A 19,544-nucleotide genomic window follows, 5' to 3' on the forward strand; every position below is an offset into this window, starting at 1 on the left:
ACTCAAGTTCATAGACTCCCCAGGAGATATAGGTTAGCCACTAATAGTGGAGATAGTTTTCATGGTAATTCTGACTTGTTTTCAAGCTGGAGCAGAAAACAAGTATTGGCGAGGATGTAGGGGGAAAGGTACACTCATACATTGCTGGTGGGACTGCAGAAAACAAGTCAACACAACCATGAATTTCATTAAGTCCCTCTATGGAGTTTTAGGTTGGTTCACATGGACCCACCACTAGTAATGGAAACCCTAAGTCCTTTGCACCTGCACTTACTTTACAGAATTCCCCCTTTAATCAATACCATGTTCAAGTGAATATTTTTGAGAAGAGCTTCTTCAAAATGTGAACTTAAAATGGGTCTTCTGGTTGAGTAATTAAAATGTAATTACATAGGGAAAAAAAAACTAATGGTTTATATCAAAGGGTTTAACTGCTCATTAGATTCTGAGTAATGTCGAGTTGCACATTCCTAGTCCAACTATTGTTATTAAAATCTCAAAAAATATTGTATTAAAAATTCAAGACTAGGGCTAGGGTTGTGGCTCAGTGCCTAGCATGTGGAAGGCACTGGGTTCGATCCTCAGCACCACATTAAAAAAAATAAAGTTAAAAAAATGTTAAAAAAAAAAAAAAGAACTCAAAACTGGCGGAGGTGGGGGCGCATGCCTGTAATCCCAGCAGCTCTAGAGGCTAAAGAAAATGATTGTGATTCAAAGCCAGACTCAGCAAAAGTGAAGCACTAAACAACTCAGTGAGGCCCTGTCTCTAAATAACACGAAATAGGGCTGGGAATGTGGCTCAGTGGTTGAGTTCCCCCGAGTTCAATCGCTTGTACCAAAAAAAAGAACTCAAGACTAAGCCAGGTGTGGTGATGCATACCCTGCAATCTCAGCTACTTGGGAGGCTGAAGCAGGTTGATCACAAATTCTAGGTCAACCTGAACAACGTAGTAAGACCTTCTAAAAATGATTTTTTTTTTTTTAAAAAGGGCTGGCAGGTATAGCTCAATGGTAGAGTACTTGCCTAACATGTTCAAGGCCTAGGATTCAATTCCCAGCACAGAAAGAAGAGGGAAAAAAAAAAAAACCCCTCAAGATTGATATTGTGATGACATTGGATACTGAATGGGTGATTGTATAAGCACCATTCTAAGTTTGCAATTTGCTCCAGACCACAAAATTCACCCTCTGATTAGTAGCTAACAGACCTATTATTAAGATCACAGGTTCATTAGCACATAGTACAACATATGAGAATTCATCCTGGTTATGAGCAGTATCCTCTAGTCTCTGTAAATCCCACTAAATCTTCATAAGAGTGCTCTGAGGATAAAGTGAGAAAACTTAAGTAAAAGAACTCTGGTACCCAGAGAACTATGCAAACAGTGCTGTCGTGCTTCCCAAGGTGTGCAGGCCAAGGATACATGATATGACAAATGAGGTGAATCAGGCAGCATCAAAGGAAGGAAGGTCCCTTGAAGTGATTGCAATCCTCCTTTGAATCACATCAGTAGAAAACCCAATGTCTGCCTGAAGTTGATTATATAAAAATTCTCTCAAGATATATGCCTCTAGGGTAGTAAGCCTGAAAAGGTAAGAGATGGGGGCCTAAGATTTTTTGTAAGAATGAGTTTTGAATCAAATTATTTATAAGACTAGAACAGGACGTAGTAGATAAAGCCTACAGCAAAGACAGAACAAAGAAAGAAATAAGGCAGTCCCAAAGCCACACATGGCCTTTGTTTTGTTTTTAATTTTTATGCAGGACCATAATAGAAACAAAGGAATATTCTATACATAACTGTATAAAATCAGATGCAGGTTAGAAAATCTTATCCCAAGGGATTTTTTGAAAAGGCTATTTAGACAGGAAAAGTGTATGGGCAGTTTAGTAAAGGGATGGAACTAACATTTAACTTCCAATGAGTTCCCTGACTTAGGGTCCAGAGTGTTAAAAACAAACTTCTCAACCTGAAATTGAAAAATATGTAAGGGATCCTCACATTTACTGAGTGCTTAAAACATTCTAAGTACTACTCTAAGAGCTTTTCATGGTGGTCTGGTCTGGTCTGAGACAGGATCACTACTTCCCAGGCTGGCTTGAACTGCTGGGCTCAAGTAATCCTCCTGCCTCAATTTAGAGTAGCCTGAGCAGTGCAGCGTGCCACTGAACCTGGTTTGCCTTACTTGTGTTAATTCATTTAATTCAAACAACTCTATTAGGTATTATTATTATTGCTTGTATTTATGGATGGAAAAACCAAGGCCTAGAGACTTGCCCAAGACTTGCTAAGTGGGGTGAAAACCTAGCTGAACTAGCTTTACACTGAGCTGACTGTAGCACACTACAGTCTACACTACTAACTACCCTAGGTACAAAAAAAAAAAAAAGACTGCCTATGGTAGTGAAGAGAACTAAAAGAAACTAGGTCAAACTTTTTGACTAGAGGGTACAAAAGAAGAACAAGAAATGAAGATATGACAGGTGAGTGACAATCAGGATTAAGAGGATATGCTACCCAGTAGTTAACTGTTCTGTGATTTTACTCCAATGGACTCCGTGTGAGAGGATAAAAGAATCAAAAGAAAGGCCAAGAATTCCTAGGATATGATGTTAAGAGGCAAGATTTCCCCAAACTTTCTTGAGGGATGTTAGTTAATCATGTGGAAGCAAAATGGGTAGGAGACTTTTCCGTATGGGTTGCCCTGGATGTCCACTGTAAATCCATGGCCTCTAAGTACAAATAAACCCAAACTAGAGCTAGAATGGACAGGCTAGAGTACAGTGGTATCGTTTTAGAAATTATATCACTTAGTCATCTGCTTAGTTTTCCATGTTCTTATATAGAATATAGCTAGGGCTTTAGAGTCAGGGAACTGTGCATGCTAATCATAGTTTCAATACTTAACTATGTGTTCACCACAACTTCTGGGCTTTAGTTTTTTCAACTTAAATGAAGATAGTATCTATCAGGTTGTACAAATATCACGTGCAACAAAATTTGTAAAAACCGTAGCACAGAGTAACACACACTTCTCAACAAATGTTAGTTCCATTCCTTTGTCCAAGCTGTATTACAAAGAGTCTTAAAAGACTGAAACCAGTAAAAGGAAGATGATAGTAGGGAAAAAAAACACAAAAATTTTATGGTTTAAAGATAATGTAAAAAGCTCTGAATAAAAAACTTATTAATATGTAAATTTAGCAGATCAATTGGCTAAAATTGAATGGTAACAATGTCAAAGCTCATAGACCTTGACTTTTGTTCTCAGAGGTAAATGTTAAACTTTGTAGAATCATCCTTTGTTCAATAAGAGACTAATAATTAAAAGATTGTACAACCTAGGAATAGAGCTAAGATTGGAACACTTGCCACTTGAATACTAGAATCATTGAATAAAAACTCTTTTTTTCTTTCAGTATTAGTACTCAGGATGCAAAAATTAAAGTCTAGGGGCTGTGGTTATAGCTCAGTGATAGAGCACTTGCCTAGCATGTGTGAGGCACTGGGTTCAATCCTCAGCACTACATAAAAATAAATAAATAAATGTATAAAAAGTAATAACATTTAAAAAATAATTAAAGTCCAAAAACTTGATAAAGTGTTTCCACCAACTTTATGAAATCTATAAATAACATAAGCTGAAAATAATTTTGTATATGAGATTATGAGAAATTTGGTTTATATTTAACGTTTTTTCTTTTAAATAACAAGTTAAAACACTTCCATAAACAAAAGGTTATGCCCCTGGTCCCATCCTTGTACTCAAAAAATGAACACACTTTAAAAACAACAAATTTTTATTTGAAAAAATTGATAAGCTGACAAGCTTGTCAAAAAGTCATTTCAGTGTAACATTTTACTTAGTAGATAAATATGTGCAATTTGTAGAGAGTAGATATTCTTCTCTAAAAATGCTATGACAGACATAATACACTGTATGATTCCATTTAAATTAAATTTTAAAAAAGTAAAACTAAATGACAGCAAATCACTGTTTTCTATGAGGAAGAGATTGGCTGTAAAGAGACACTAGAGTTTGGGGTGAAGGGAATGTACCAATGTACCATAAGAACATCATGGTGGTAGGCAGACAACAGCATGTTTTCAAAACTCACTTAAAGTTATACTAGAAACTGGGAGATTTTATTACATAAAAACTATATCTCAATTTTTTAAAAGGTAATACATAATCAATCAGCATGCTTTTCAATGAACCATTTTGGTCAAAATATTTCATTCAGTAGGGGCCAGGAAAGTACTCTACCACTGAGCTATGTAGAGCATTTGCCTCACACAAACAGGACCCTGGGTTTGATCTCCAGCACCGTGAAAATAAACAACAACAACAAAAAAAAAACAAAGTTTTTTTTACTCAGTAGAGAAATATTTATTTGTAGAAAATCTGTAAATAATATAAGTGCATTTTTCACAATCAAAGTGTTTATTTTTTGACATTTTTATGAGAAATATCTTTTAATATTCTTCTTAAAAAAACAAGCAAAGCTAAGCAGTGCTTGAGAAGCAACCCTGAGTTAAATTAAAACCTTCCAAAACCACTGCATAAACTCAATCCACTGATGCACTAGTTGGCAGTGACTGGATGCTTTCCCCAGATGTAAGACTATACCTGAGGCTACAAATTCAAGTCAGACAGGGGCCAGGTAAATAGGTGAGCAGCACAGGACCTGCAGGTTGATGTCAGGAAAGAGCACAGGCCTTAGCGTACCCAGAGCTTCTGATGATTAAAGAGAAGCAGAAATGTCGACTTCAATGTAAAATTTCTAATTTTTTAGAATGAGGGATCCATTATTTTTATAACATCATATAGGGCAAATCAATCACATTCAAATAAGCATATGTGGCCCACAGTATATGCTTTCTTAAGTTATTCAATAACACACCTCTTGTCTTCAGTCTAACATCTTACTTCTTTAATTGCAGAGTGTGTGAAATAATATGGAATGTAATAATAAGGAAAATAAAATTCATCTTAAAATTACATGAAGGACAGTCATTTTGGTCACTTACTAGAAGCCCAAATCTTACTTACATGTCTAAGCATACTTGTTGGTAGTAAAAGAAATGAATGAGTTTGAATGAAGAGAGGAAACACTGAGGAAAAGCTCTATTTTAATTAAGGTCAGAGTCAGCACCCAGACTTAAGAGCAACAAAATAATCCACATGTTGAAATTTGAGAACTTCATTTCCCCAACTAGTCCAACCTGGCTGTAAATTTCGAGCAAACATTTCCAAACACTTCCCATCTGGCTTGATGTAGTCTTTTAGAACCTCTGTCCAAAAAAAAAAAAGAGAGAGAGAGAGAAAACACAAAAATTACTATTGAGGAAAAAAATCAATTTCCTTTTAGCCAGTAAGAGAGGAAGGTATATTTCATTTAAAAAAAATAAAAGCAAATTAATGTCAAGATTTCATCACAGGCCTTACTATTTATAATCAAAAAATCATTTGAAATAAGCGTCCTTGAGACTGGGAACAATACCAACAGAACTTTCAGTAGTCCTGATTTACTGGTTTTCATTTAGAGATCAGAAATGAGGATCTTAACACCCACGTAGGTGACTTTTCAGTTTTCCGACACTGCTGACATATCCTTTGAGAACTTACTTTATTTTTCAATAAATGTAATCCATGCATGAAAAAGAGGTCTACAAAAACAATAAGAGACAACCAACTTTAAAAATAAAGATAAAATAAAAGTCTCTTTGTAGCATATACTTCAGTGAAATAGTAAATGAAGAGTTGGATACAAAATGACACATTCACAACAAATAAATAACTATAGCCCCCTATAGCTATAACTTGGTAGTACTAAAAGCATTCCCTCGTGTTCAAATTATAGATCATTCTTTTTTTTTTTTTTTCCTGTCCCAGGGATTGAACTCGGGGGTACTCCACTACTTAGCCACATCTCCAGCCCTATTTTGTATTTTATTTAAAGACAGGGTCTCCCTGAGTTGCTTAGCACCTCGCAGTTGCTGAGTCTGGCTTTGAACTTTCGATTCTCCTGTCTCAAGCCTCCCAAATTGCTAGGATTACAGGTCTGCGCCACCATGCCCAGCTATAGATCATTCTTTACCAAAATTTCACCATATTATTTCCACAGTTAAGTATTCCCTATTTAATACATATTAATATACTACATTAAAAGTTCTATACCACATTAATTACTACATTAAAAATCCTATTTTGTTGGGGAAAGGTACCTCATATATACATTCATTAAACAGCTGTGATCTACACTAAAGGAAAGAAAAGAATACCACAGAAGGTTTTTTTATTAACACATGCTCAGTTGGAAGACAGTTATTTAAACCAATTTAATTTTAATCATGTTGCCAGTTAGCTAGTCTACCTACCTAACCGGAATTGAGTATAAAAATAATAATTCAGAAAAGGAACATATTTAAACAAGTAAAAAACATATTTCATAACTGCTTTGTAAAGTTGTGCTTAGAAGAAACCTATCAAATTCCCTCTAGGAAAGATAAGGCCCAGGAATAATTGATATAGGTAAGATTTAAAAGACAATATATCAACACTTTAAGTTTTATAAAGTTCTTCAATTGCTCTCAGACCAAAATACTTGCTTATTTGCCTAAGAGTACTGGTTCTGTTTATCAAAAATCAAGAAGGAATTAAAAATTTTCATTGTCTATAATTCAATTGAACTCAAATTTGGGCCGTGATAGCTTCTAGAAGATGCTGACACAAAGACTTCTAGTACTTTCACATTCATATAATTAAATGCTTTGAAACTTGAAAGAGAATGATTTCCCAAGTCTTAAAGGACAATAATCCTAAATCATTTTTTCATTTCCTCACCCATAAATTTAATGTCTTACCAGCTTCAATTTATATTTAATGTGGCCTAAGGTACAATGAAACAAGATTCTGTTTTTGCTTACATTGTTCAGTTTTTTGGTACAAAGATGTTAGTATCCCTATTTTGGAACTTTAAACTGAAGTCAATCAGTCAAAAGTGTTCACTATTCTGAGCACCCATTATAATGAGTACAAAGGAAGAAGAATACCCATGTTTTATAAGTTAATAATCTAACAGAAAAAGATGGCTATGTACTTCAAGTGGAAAAATACAACCTAAACCATTTATTACCATCCTTTCTCAATATAATACATTTTTACATGTATTGTTCTTTCTAGTTGGGGGAAAAAATAAAAAAATAGAAAATCAGAGGTTTTACTGTTAATCACATTTGTTTTATTTCAAAACAAGGCAAAAGAAAGGCTAATTAATGGAAATATATTATTCCTACTAACTTTAAATATCAATTTAAAAATAAATGCAAGTAAAAATCAATTTCGGGGGCTGGGGTTGTGGCTCAGAGGTGGAGCACTGCCCTCGTACATGTGAGGCACTGTGTTTAATCCTCAGCACCATATATAAATAAAATAAAGGTACTGTGTCCATCTACAACTAAAAAAAAAAATGTTTAAAAAAATCAATTTCACCAGGAGTATGACATACATAGACAATTACATAACATTTATAAATGTTAAAACATACTTCCAACCAATGGAAAGGAAGCAAACAATGCATAGCCAAGCATCACTCTTTTGCTCTAGAAGGATGAGGTAGAAGAGAAGAAATGGCCCAAACATCAGTGCATACAATCTCATCAGCTATGTTTCACTCTTCAGATAGACACTATTAGCACATGACACAGAAAAAGAAGTGGAAATTTCTCTGATATAAAATATGAAAATCAAAATTGTAATTCAAATACATTTATTTCATAATTTTCCTACCTTAAATCCTTCAATTTAAGAATATACATTTGTAATGTAGGTTATAAGCCACATCTATTATTGGTTGATCTTTCAACAGGAGATTTCATAAATATATTATTTGAAATGGAATATGCTGCCAATGTGGGACTTCCTCTTTTTTGGTATATTTTACAACAGAAATAACAAATTAAAAAATTTTTCACAAAAACTTGGTGTTTCTAAGAAGCAGAAGAGGAAACATTTCATTTTATGAATGTGCACAGAAAGGTTTAAGAATGCTTAGGTAAAAGTTCTAAGCATTATATATAAACCATGTATTATGCAAATCCCCAGGATTATTACTTCAGAATTAAATAGTAACAATATGCTCAGAAATCTGAAAGTTGCTTTCTGATGGCTTTAATTTACAAATTTCTGTAACTAAAATGTATATAATAGCATGAACTAAAAAATAAAGTATTACAAATATTCCTTGTCTGTCACTACTTAACCAATATACAAGTGAGTCACTTAGATTTTTTTCCCAAAAAATATTTTTGTTTTTAAATGTTCTCAATCCAAAAAATATGTTTCTGCTGCTCTCTACTGGGAGTATGGAAGAATTTCATTTCATAGATAAAAGGCTACAATAAAATGCTTCAGTACTAATTTTTCACTATTTTTAAATCTTTTCTCTTAAGAATAATATTTAAATATAACTTTATTCTACTTTTTAAAAACTTATAAAAGTTTAACTATAATTTGATAATGAAAGATCTGGGTTCTTAGTTTGGGGATTTTTTTTTTTTAAATAAGATATAAGCCCTAAAATAAACACCAAATAAAGTTTGGTATTTACCAAATGATCAAGAAATTCAAATAAGAATGATACATATTAGATTTCCTCCATCTTGTATAACTAATGTCAAAGGTATTTTTTTCTCAAAGAACAGTACAATCTCACTTTTCACTTGAATCATAAATTTAATGCAGAATTCATACAGTCCAAAGTTTGAAGGTGATGATTCACTGAGAAATCCTCCAAGTCAAAGAACAGATCATGACATAAACATCTGAATATTTCTCCAGTTAAGGAATGCAATAAAGATTCTTTATGGAAGTAATTTAAGTTAACAGAAACCCTGAGTGCTTTCAAAATAATTCTCCTGAGAATTTGTGTTCACTTTCTTACGTTTCCTAACTTAGGAACTACTCCATAATTCTGCAAAACATAAGTTGCCTATAGTTTTCCTGAGTGGCAGTTTGTATACAGTTTTAGGTATTTTTTGTTTTGGCTTGGTTTGATTTTGGTTTTGGTTTTAAGTAGAAATCATCAAATAAATGTGTTCCCAAGTTTGATTATCAAATTCAGAATCTCTCAAGGATTTACATGCCTAAATTTTTAAACTCTCACCCAACAAATTTAGCATTTACTGAACTATGTGCTACAGAATTTTAAATATATTATAACCAATCCTTACAGCTCTGAAATAATAAATATCATTTCTTTGTTTCTTTGTATCTGTCTGTCTCTCCTTGCTTCTCCGTCTGTCTCCCCCGCTCCTCTTTTTTTGGTACCAAGGATTGAACCCAGGGGCACTTAACCACTGAGCCACATCCCCAGTCCTTTTTATATTTTATTTTGAGATAGGGTCTCGCTAACTTGCTTAGGGACTCACTAAGCTGATGAGGCTGGCTTTGAACTCACTATCCTCCTGCCTCAGCCTCCCAAACCACTGGGATTACAGGTGTGCCCCACAGCACCTGGCTCATCACTCTCTCTTTAAATGAGGACCATAAGGTAGAGGATTCGAGTAACTTTCCCAAGTATCACAGCCAGGATTAAGCCATGTCCAAAGCCAATACTTTTCACTAGTCCTAGCTGCTAGGATTTACTGAATGATGGACCCAACACTAAAGCATTAAGACTAGAGAGAACTTCAGGCTGCAGCAATGACCTTTCCAATGTTTCAGAAAAGCAACATGTCCTCTTTAAAAACATAAAACTGAGAGTCTCTACCAAATATCAAGGGAATTCTAACCATCATTCTTTTTTTAAATATTTTCTTAGTTATATATGGGCACAATATCTTTATTTTGTTTATTTATTTTTATGTGGTGCTGAGGATCAAACCCAGTGCCTCACATATGAGAGGCAAGCACTCTGTCACTGAGCCACAACACCAGCCCCTAACCATCATTCTTACTACCACTATTCCAAGTTCCTGGTTTTAGAACAAGCAAGAGATTTGAGTATTCTGAAACCAGCATCCTATACTAAAACCTGGTGGTAAAATAAAAGTCCCCAGATGAACTACATCCTCAGATGCCTTCTCAAGCCTTCATTCTGTCAAGGCCAATGATGGGGGAGCAACCAATAGTAAGGGGAACATGAAAAATGGTAAAACTGGGTGTTTGGGGGGTCATGGCTCAGAGGTGAGCGCTCACCTACCATGTGTGAGGCACTGGGTTCGATCCTCAGCACCACATAAAAATAAAATAAAGATTAAAAAAAAATGGTACAACAGGAAAAGCCAAGGTAGTAAGTAAGTCTAATCTATTCTCTACTGCATAAATTCTGCTATAAATTTTTAGAATATTACAACAATACTTACCTGATTTAATTTCTAAACCAAATCATTCAACTACTCAGTTCAATCCCTTTTTCAGTTTTTTTTTTCAAAAATCATCACAATTCAATTTTATAAAAACTTACCAGCAAGAGGTGGCTTATGAGAATGAAGAATACAGGGCACGCTGACAATTAATTTGTGATCTGGAATGGGGAGAACTTTTGTATCTGTATTCCTAATTAAAATAGAACAAGATAGTTAACTATATTTTAAGGAACATTTTTAAAATTCTATATCACAGTTGCATTGATTCTTTTTTCCCCTTTAAAATAGTATCTGATTTTAAAACAAATTTTAGAATAGAATCAATGAAGGAAATCAATAATTTAAGAATTGAGATATTTCCTAAAATTTCATTTTCTATTTTTTATAATCAATTACACACTAGATAAAACAAAAGGTAATATAAAATTTAATGTGCCATACAATTCATACTTTTCTGCTCTAGGTGATTTCTAGATTTTCGAAAATGTAAAAATTAAGAAAAATCAAAGATCATCGTGTTACTAATTCTTACAACCCTAAAAATACACGTATACAATTTTTTCTCTTTTTTTGGTGGTGCTGGGGATTTAACCCATGGCCTTATGTATGCAAGGCAAGCACTCTACCAATTGAACTATATCCCAACCCCACATGTATACAATTTTGATACATCACCTTTCTTACCTTAATGGTAAAGCAGTTTGTTCTCCAATTCTTCCCAGTATAAGACCTTCATAAGGCTTTTTGTGTGGAGAATCTAAAGGGAACACAAACTCTCCTGAACTGGTGATCTGGTAGAAAGGAGTCAACAAAAAAGGAATTATTTTTTATCATCACTATAGGCTGAGATATGCTATATTCTTTCTTTCATATTAGGTATTTAAAGTCTGATGCATATTTTACATTTCACCGAGGTAGCCACATTTCAAGTGCTAAAGAGCTACATGTGGTAATGGCTACCAAACTGAAGACTACAAGGGATTTTTAAAAATTCATTTATATAACATTGTTTTGGTTTTGTTCTGAGGATTAAATGCAGCAGGACACTCTACTGCTGAACTACATTCCCAGTCCTTTTTATTTTATTTTGAGAAAGGATCTTGCTAAATGGCCCAGGCTGACCCTGAACTTCCAATCTTCCTGTCTCAGATTCCTGAATAGCTGGAATTACAGGTATATACCACTATACCAGCACAGTGTCATTAAATACTGTGAAAACTAAAATTGATAAGGAAAGAAGCTGGGTAGTTGATGAGACAAACAATACCCAGTACAGAGACTGGCCTCTAGCATTACAAGTTCAGAAATGCAATTATCATTTCATCCTGGGATGACCAGACTCTCAAAATTCATTTAAACCAATCAAGCTAAAAATATAATTTATAATAACAAATCCATCTCTTAATTTATAATGAAGATACGTATTTTCACTGTCAGAGTATTTATATATATTACCTATGAAACTCTTTATACTGAGCAACCACTTTACCTGAACAACCACAGGAGTAATCAGAAAGTCCTTTTATGTTTTCTCTAGGACCAATCAGACACTTCACCTCTCATGCATTAAAATTCTTATTCTTCAGATAGCCTTTATACTTTGTTACAACGAATGTGTAATTATTTAATAAATGTTTCCTACAATATATTGTTTTGGTTTTCAACTCTAGTCATATCATACTATTTCTTAGTATTCAGTTGAATGTTAATAGCAATGAATAGTCTTCGGTTTTATATATTAACATTTTACTGAGTTCAAGTTCAGAAAATGACCTCTTTCTGACTTTGACCCCAGTCTCTGGCCATAACAAAACTATTAGTGGGGGGTCCAAGATGGCGGGCCAGAGGGAGGCAGCAGTCTATGTTGCTCCATGACCTGGGACTCAAGTAGTGAGAATATTGCTTCTCTGCAAGCAATATCCCTGCCCCCATGCAGGAATCACCATGCCTGTGCAGGGCTCCAGGCCTCAGCAACAGAGTAAGTCTCCCAACTACTTGCCCATGCCATACTACCAAGTACCTGAGCAAGACCATCAGTGGCGCAGCACCCGCAAAGAACTTTCGGCCACCCACCAGATCGGAAATCACGGACACCGATCCCATATAGGACACCTGGCAGGTGTGGACCCCCATCTACCAACATGGGGCTCCCCCTGTCGCTGCCATCTTGGGACTCTGCAGCATCAGACATAGTCCCCTACAGCGCAGTAGCCTGCCTGCACCCGGAACGTCACACAGGCTCTGAAATCAGCTGACAGCCACACACTGCACACCACAGAGCTTGTCTCTAAACTCATCATCCAACGCCATCGCCCAGCTCGTTTAAAGCAGGCGCCTCCATCATGGGTCATCTTCATCACCATCTTCAGTGGAGGCAATTCCCAGTTCGGAACTCCAGCTGGCCAGGTACCCAGTTTCTAACCCTCCCCTCTCCCAGCAGCCACTACCCCACCTAGCAGTGACACCCTGGTCACCTTCACCATCCTGAGGGTGAAGATACCAGCTAACAACAGACGACCTCACCTATTGGATGAGAAGGGAGGCAGGAAAGATACTGATCTCCAACCAAAACAATCTCTGTTTCTTCCTTCAAGATTTTTTTTTCTTTCCTCTCCCTCTCTATTCTCCTACCCTCACATATCCAACATATGTGAAAACAAGTACTTTACATGAATTAGGATTTTGAGGACTGGGACATCTGAAGTTACAGTTGTGTTGTATTTTTTTTTCTTTTTTCCCACCAATTCCTACTATTTTAATATTTTTTTATTTTTCTTAATATATATGTATGTTTGTTTTATGTACTCAACTGTCTTCCCACTTACTTATCTACCCAAAATTACCTCCTCTCCCTTCTCCTACTACTAATCTTCCTCTTTAGATTTTTCGTTCACACTTCCTAAGATATAATAATTCTATATCCTCACCTCCTACCTCCCCAGCACATCATCCTACTCCTCTTCTTTGTCCACCATCAGAATCTGTAAACCTGCTTACAAACCTACTGAGTATATTGTAGATAATATTTGAATTCACTATTTTTGTACATTGTGACCAAACTGTAAACGTCTTAATAGCAAACATTTGTTTTTAGGGTATATATTATTTACATTGGGACCTGTTAACATTGTCCTTCACCTCAAAGGAGAGGTACTGGATCCCTACAGGGGCACTATAAGCCTCTAGAGTAAAAACAGTAACGCTTCGCATCTACAGTGCTAGAAGGGAAGACACACAAGCAATATGAAAAGACAAGGGAAGAAAGTGCCCCAAACAAACCAAGATACCACATTATTAGAATCCATGGCAAGCAGAGCAGAAGAAATGACAGAGAAGAAGTTCAGGATATACATTACAAAGTGTCCTGCAAATTAAAGGATGATATAAGAGAGCAAATACAGGCAGCAAAAGATCATTTTGACAGAGAGCTACATAAACAAATACAGAAATGCATTTGATTTACGGCTATTGATTTTATATACTGCTACTTCACTGAATTCATTTATTAATTCTAGAAGTTTTCTGGTGAAGTTTTTTGGATCTTCTAAGTATAGAATCATGTCATCAGAAAATAATGATAGTTTGAGTTCTTCTTTTCCTATTCATATCACTTTGATTTCTTCTGTCTAATTGCTCTGGCTAGAGTTTCAAAGGCATTTCTATTCATCAGTGATGAATCCTCTGAAAGAGAAATTAGGAAAACTACCCCATTCAAAATAATAAAATACTTAGGAATCAATATAACAAAAGAGGTGAAAGACCTCTAGAATGAAAACTATATAACACTAGAGAAAAAAAGAGCATGCTCTTAGATAGACAAAATTAATATTGTCAGAATGGCCATATTACCCAAAGCACTACACAGATTCAATGCAATTTCAATTAAAACCCTAATGCCATTCCTTATAGAAATAGAAAAAGCAATCAGGAAATTCATTTGGAAAAATAAGAGACCTACAGCAGCCAAAGCAATTCTTAGTAAGAAGAGTCAAGCAGGTGGCATCACAATATCAGACCTTAAACTAAACTACAAAGCTAGAGTAACAAAAATGGCATAGTATTGGCAACAAAATAGACACACAGACCAATAGAACAAAATAGAAGACACAGAGACAAACTCTTATAAATAAATAGGATGGATTCAAACTAAAAATCATCTTCTCAGCAAAAGAAACAATCAATGAGGTGACAAGAGAGCCTACAATTTGAGAGTACATTTTTGCCACACACACATCAGATAGAGCTCTAATTTCCAGGATATATAAAGATCTAAAAAATCTAAACACACACACACACACACACACACACATAAATAAATAAATAATAAAAATAACCCAATCAATAAATGGTTCAAGGAACTGAACAAACACTTCTCAGAAGAACAATTGATCAACAAATGTATTAGAAAACGTTCAACATCTCTAGTAATTAGAGAAATTCAAATCAAAACTACTCTAAGAGTGCATCTCACACCAGTCAGAAGGGCAGTTATACGGAGTACAAATAACAATAAATGTTGGCGAAGCTGTGGAGGAAGAGTCACACTCATACATTGCTGGTGGGAGTGCAAATTGGTTCAACTAACATGGAAAGCTGTATAGAGAATCCTTGGAATACTGGGAATGGAACAACCATTTGACCCAGCTATCCCACTCCTCAATCTATACCCAAAGGACTTAAAATTAGCATATTATAGTAATGCAGCCACATCAATATTTATAGCAGCTCAATTTGCAATAGCCAAATTGTGGAAACAAAAATTGCCCTTCAATAGATGAATGGGTAAAGAAACTATATTATATATACACAATGGAATATTACTCAGCATTAAAAAGAGAATGCAATTATGGCATTTGCAGGTAAATGGATGGAGTTGGAGAATATCATGCTAAGCGAAGCAAGCCAATTCCAAAAAACCAAAGGCCAAATGTTCTCTCTGATAAGTGGGTGATGGTTCATACTGGAGGAGGGAATGGGGAGAATGGAGGAACTTTGATGGGTAAATGGCGGGGGGGGGGGGGGGGGTAATGGGGGCAGGAAAGATGGTAGAATGTGATGAACATCATTACCCCAGGTACATGTATGTCTGCTACAGAGAAATGAAAAGTTGTGCTGCAATTGTGTACAATGAATCAAAATACATTCTGCTGTCATCAATACACCTAATTAAAATTAATTAATCAATTAAAAAAAACAAATACAGGAAGCAAAGATTACTTCAATAGGGAGATAGAGGTCCCAAAAAAAAAAAAAAAAAACAGAAATCCTTGAAATGAAAGAAACAATAAACCAAATTTAAAGTTCAATTGAAAGCATCACCAACAGATTAGACCACTTGGAAGACAGGACCTCAGACAATGAAGACAAAATATATCATCTTGGAAAGAATGTAGACCACACAGTAAAAATGATAAGAAACCATGAGTAGAACATTCAAAAAATATGGAATGGCATGAAAAGACCAAATTTAAGAGTTATTGGGATAAAGGAAGCAAAGAGTTCCAAACCAAAGAAATGATATTTCATACTGCTTAAAGGAACCAGTCATCAACAATTATAAATGAAATAATATAAGAAAAAATTCCAAACATGAAGAATGAATTGGAAAACCAAATTCAGGAGGCGTACAGGATGCCAAATATACAAAATCACAACAGATCCACACCAAGGGACATTATAATGAAAATACCTAACATGCAGAATAAGGAGAGAATATTAAAAGCCAAAAGAGAAAGGAATCAGATTACATATGGGGGAAACCAATTAGATTACGTGCAAATTTTTCAACCCAGACCCTGAAACATATCAACAAATATAAAGCTCTGAAAGAAAATGGATGCCAACCAAAAATCTTGTATCTAGCAAAATTAAGCTTTAGATTTGATGATGAAATAAAAACCTTCCATGATAAACAAAAGTTAAAAGAATGTACAACTTGAAAGTCTGCACTACAGGACATCCTTGGCAAAATATGCCATGAAAAGGAAATGAAAAACAACAATGAAAATCAGGAAAGGGAGGAATTACACTAGAGGGAAAACTAATCAAAGGAGAAACCAAGTTAAGTTAAATACCAAAAATAAACAAAAATGGGTGGGAATACTGTAGAGAATCAGATGTGACTGTGTTACTATTACTGTCCTTGATGGAGTCTGCCTGCAAACAGGATATTCTGTCAAGGTATAGATAGGTAACAGCGGACATGCTTGAAAACGAGGTGTCTGCTGTCCTTGGGAGGGCCTACTTGCAAACGAGAGGCTCCTTCAAGGTTTAGATAAGGTAACTGCGGACATGCTTGAAAACAAGGTGTCTGCTGTCCTTGGGAGGACTTGCCTGCAAACGGGATGTTCTGCCAAGTGGGCTAGGAGGGCGCTGAGAAAAATTTTATTATCTGTTCTTAACAAAGAGCAGAGCTCAACATACTCCGGGCCGAGAATAGATTAGCCATGAGAAGCGGGTCACTTCTGATTAGAAAGTAAAACTTCTGTATGCTATGTTTAATTAGCTGAAAGACCTGATTTATTGATGTTGGAAGGCTGACTTCTTTGTTCACAATACTATAAAAAGATTGCTTGTACACAGTAAAGGGCTTTTTTTCTGCTGCTGCTTTGCTTGCTCTGCTTCTTCTTTCTTTTCCCATGCTGACCTGCAAGTGAATTACTGCAACAAATAAAAATCATGTCTCAATAATAACCCTGAATGTTAATCACCTAAATTCACCAATCAAAGACATAGTCTGTCAGATTGGATTTTAAAAAAGACCCAATAATATGCTGCCTCCATGAGACTCATCTCATAAGAAAAGACATCCACAAACTGAAGGTGAAGGGTTGGGAAAAATCATACCACTCACATGGACAGCGTAAGCAAGCAGGAGTTTCCATTCTCGTATCAAATAAAGTAGACTTTAAGTCAAAGTTAATCAAAAGGGATAAAGAAGGATATTTCATACTGCTTAAAGGAACCAGTCATCAACAATTATAAATTTATATGCCCCAAACAATGGACATCTACGTTCATCAAACAAACTCTTGTCAAGTTTAAGAGTCAAATAGATCACAACACAATAATTCCGGGTGACTTTAACCCACCTCTTTCACCACTGGATACATCTTCCAAACAAAAGCTAAACAAAGAAACTGCAGAACTCAATAATACAATCAATAACTTAGACTTAACTGACATATACAGAATATTTCATCCTTCAATGAACGAATACACTTTCTTCTCAACAGCCCATGGATCCTTCTCTAAAATAGACCATATATTATGCCACAGAGCAATTCTTAGCAAATATAAAAAAGTAGAGATACTACCCTGTATTCTATCAGATCATAATGGGATGAAATTAGAAATCAATGATAAAATTTTAAAAAAAACTACTCCAACACGTGGAGACTAAATAATATGCTACTGAATGAACAATGGGTTGCAAAAGACATCAAGAAGATTAAAAAATTCTTAGAGGTGAATGAGAACACAGATACAATGTATCAAAATCTCTGGGACACTATGAAGGCAGTACCCAGAGCAAAGTTCATTGCGTGGAGTTCACTCCTTCAAAGAAGAAAAAGTCAACAAATAAATGACCTAACATTACATCTCAAAGCCCTAGAAAAAGAAGAACGAATCAACACCAAAAGCAGTAGAAGACAGGAAATAATTAAATCAGAGCTGAATTCAATGAAATTGAAACAAAAGAAACAATTGAAAAAATTGACAAAACAAAAAGTTGGTTCTTTGAAAAAATAAAATTGACAAACCCTTACCATGCTAACAAAGAGAAGAAGAGAGAAAACTGAAATTACTAATATACGTGAGAAAAAAGGAAATATCACAACAGACACTACAGAAATACAGAAGATAATCAGAAATTATTTTGAAAGCTTGTACTCCAATAAAATAGAAAGTATCGATGGCATTCACAAATTTCTAGAGTCATATGTTTTGCCCAAATTGAATCAGGATGATATACACAATTTAACCAGATCAATTTCAAGCAAGTAAATAGAGGACGTCATCAGAAACCTACCAACCAAGAAAAGCCCACGACCAAAGGGATACAGAGCAGGGTTCTACAAGACCTTTAAAGAAGAACTAATACTAATACTCTTCGATTTATTTCAGGATATAGAAAAAGAGAGAACACTTCCTAACTCATTCTATGAGGCTAATATCACCCTAATTCCAAAACCAGACAAAGACACATCAAAGAAAAAAAACTTCAGAACAATATCTCTAATGAACATAGATGCAAAAATTCTCAATAAAATTCTGGCATATCAAATACAAAAACATATCAAAATGAGTGCACCACAATCAAGTGGGATTCATCCCAGGGATGCGAGGTTAGTTCAACATAAGGAAATCAATAAATGTAATTCATCACATCAATAGACTTAAAGATAAGAACAACATGATCATCACAATAGATGCAGAAAAAGCATTCGATAAAATACATCACCCCTTTATGTTCAAAAGGCTAGAAAAACTAGGGAAAACAGGAATATATCTCAACATTGTAAAAGCTATCTATGCTAAGCCCCAAGCCAACATCATTCTAAATGGAGAAAAATTGAAAGCATTCCCTCTAAAAACAAGACAGGGATGTCCTCTCTCACCACTTCTATTTAACATAGTTCTTGAAAAACTGGTCAGAGCAATTAGAAGAAAGAACTTAAAGGGATACAGATAGGAAAAGAAGAACTCAATTAGCACTATTTGCAGACAATATGATTCTATACCTAGAAACCCCAAAACATTTCACCAGAAAACTTCTAGAACTAGTAAATTAATTCAGCAAACTAGCAGGACACAAAATCAACCCCCATATATCAAAGGCATTTCTGTATATCAGTGACAAATACTCTGAAAGGGAAATAAGAAAAACTACCCCATTTACAATAGCCTCAAAAAAAAAAAAATACTTTGGAATCAACCTAACAAAAGAAGTGAAAGACCTTTACAACAAAAACTACAGAACGCTAAAGAAATAAATTAAAGAAGATCTTAGAAGATGGAAAGACCTCCCTTGTTCTTGGATAAGCAGAATTAATATTGTCAAAATAACCATACTTCCAAAAGCATTATACAGATTTAATGTAATTCCAATCAAAATCCCAATGACATTCCTCAGAGAAATAGAAAAAGCAGTCATGAAATTCATCTGGA

General features: G+C 35.0%; 1 protein-coding gene across 6 annotated transcripts in view; it reads right to left on the reverse strand.

Moving 5' to 3' along the window:
- Positions 1 to 5,118: 5,118 nt before the first annotated feature.
- Mettl4 (methyltransferase 4, N6-adenosine) overlaps positions 5,119 to 19,544 on the reverse strand; it is a 29,424-nt gene continuing 14,998 nt past the window's right edge. For 5 of the 6 annotated variants that reach the window (XM_046467464.1, XM_046467466.2, XM_046467465.2 and 2 more), the window contains 3 exons: positions 11,058 to 11,164; positions 10,472 to 10,563; positions 5,119 to 5,297 (listed from right to left, as the gene is read on the reverse strand). In XM_046467464.1, the coding sequence (XP_046323420.1) occupies positions 5,152 to 5,297; positions 10,472 to 10,563; positions 11,058 to 11,164 (345 nt within the window). In that variant the 3' untranslated portion in view covers positions 5,119 to 5,151. The remainder of the gene's footprint in view (positions 5,298 to 10,471; positions 10,564 to 11,057; positions 11,165 to 19,544) is intronic. The other variant, XM_058586404.1, reaches the window with a different exon arrangement.

This window comes from Marmota monax, unplaced genomic scaffold (assembly GCF_021218885.2).
Source record: "Marmota monax isolate L192 unplaced genomic scaffold, Marmota_monax_Labrador192_F-V1.1 WCK01_AAM20220418_F8-fsc00103, whole genome shotgun sequence".
NCBI classification, from domain to species: domain Eukaryota; kingdom Metazoa; phylum Chordata; class Mammalia; order Rodentia; family Sciuridae; genus Marmota; species Marmota monax.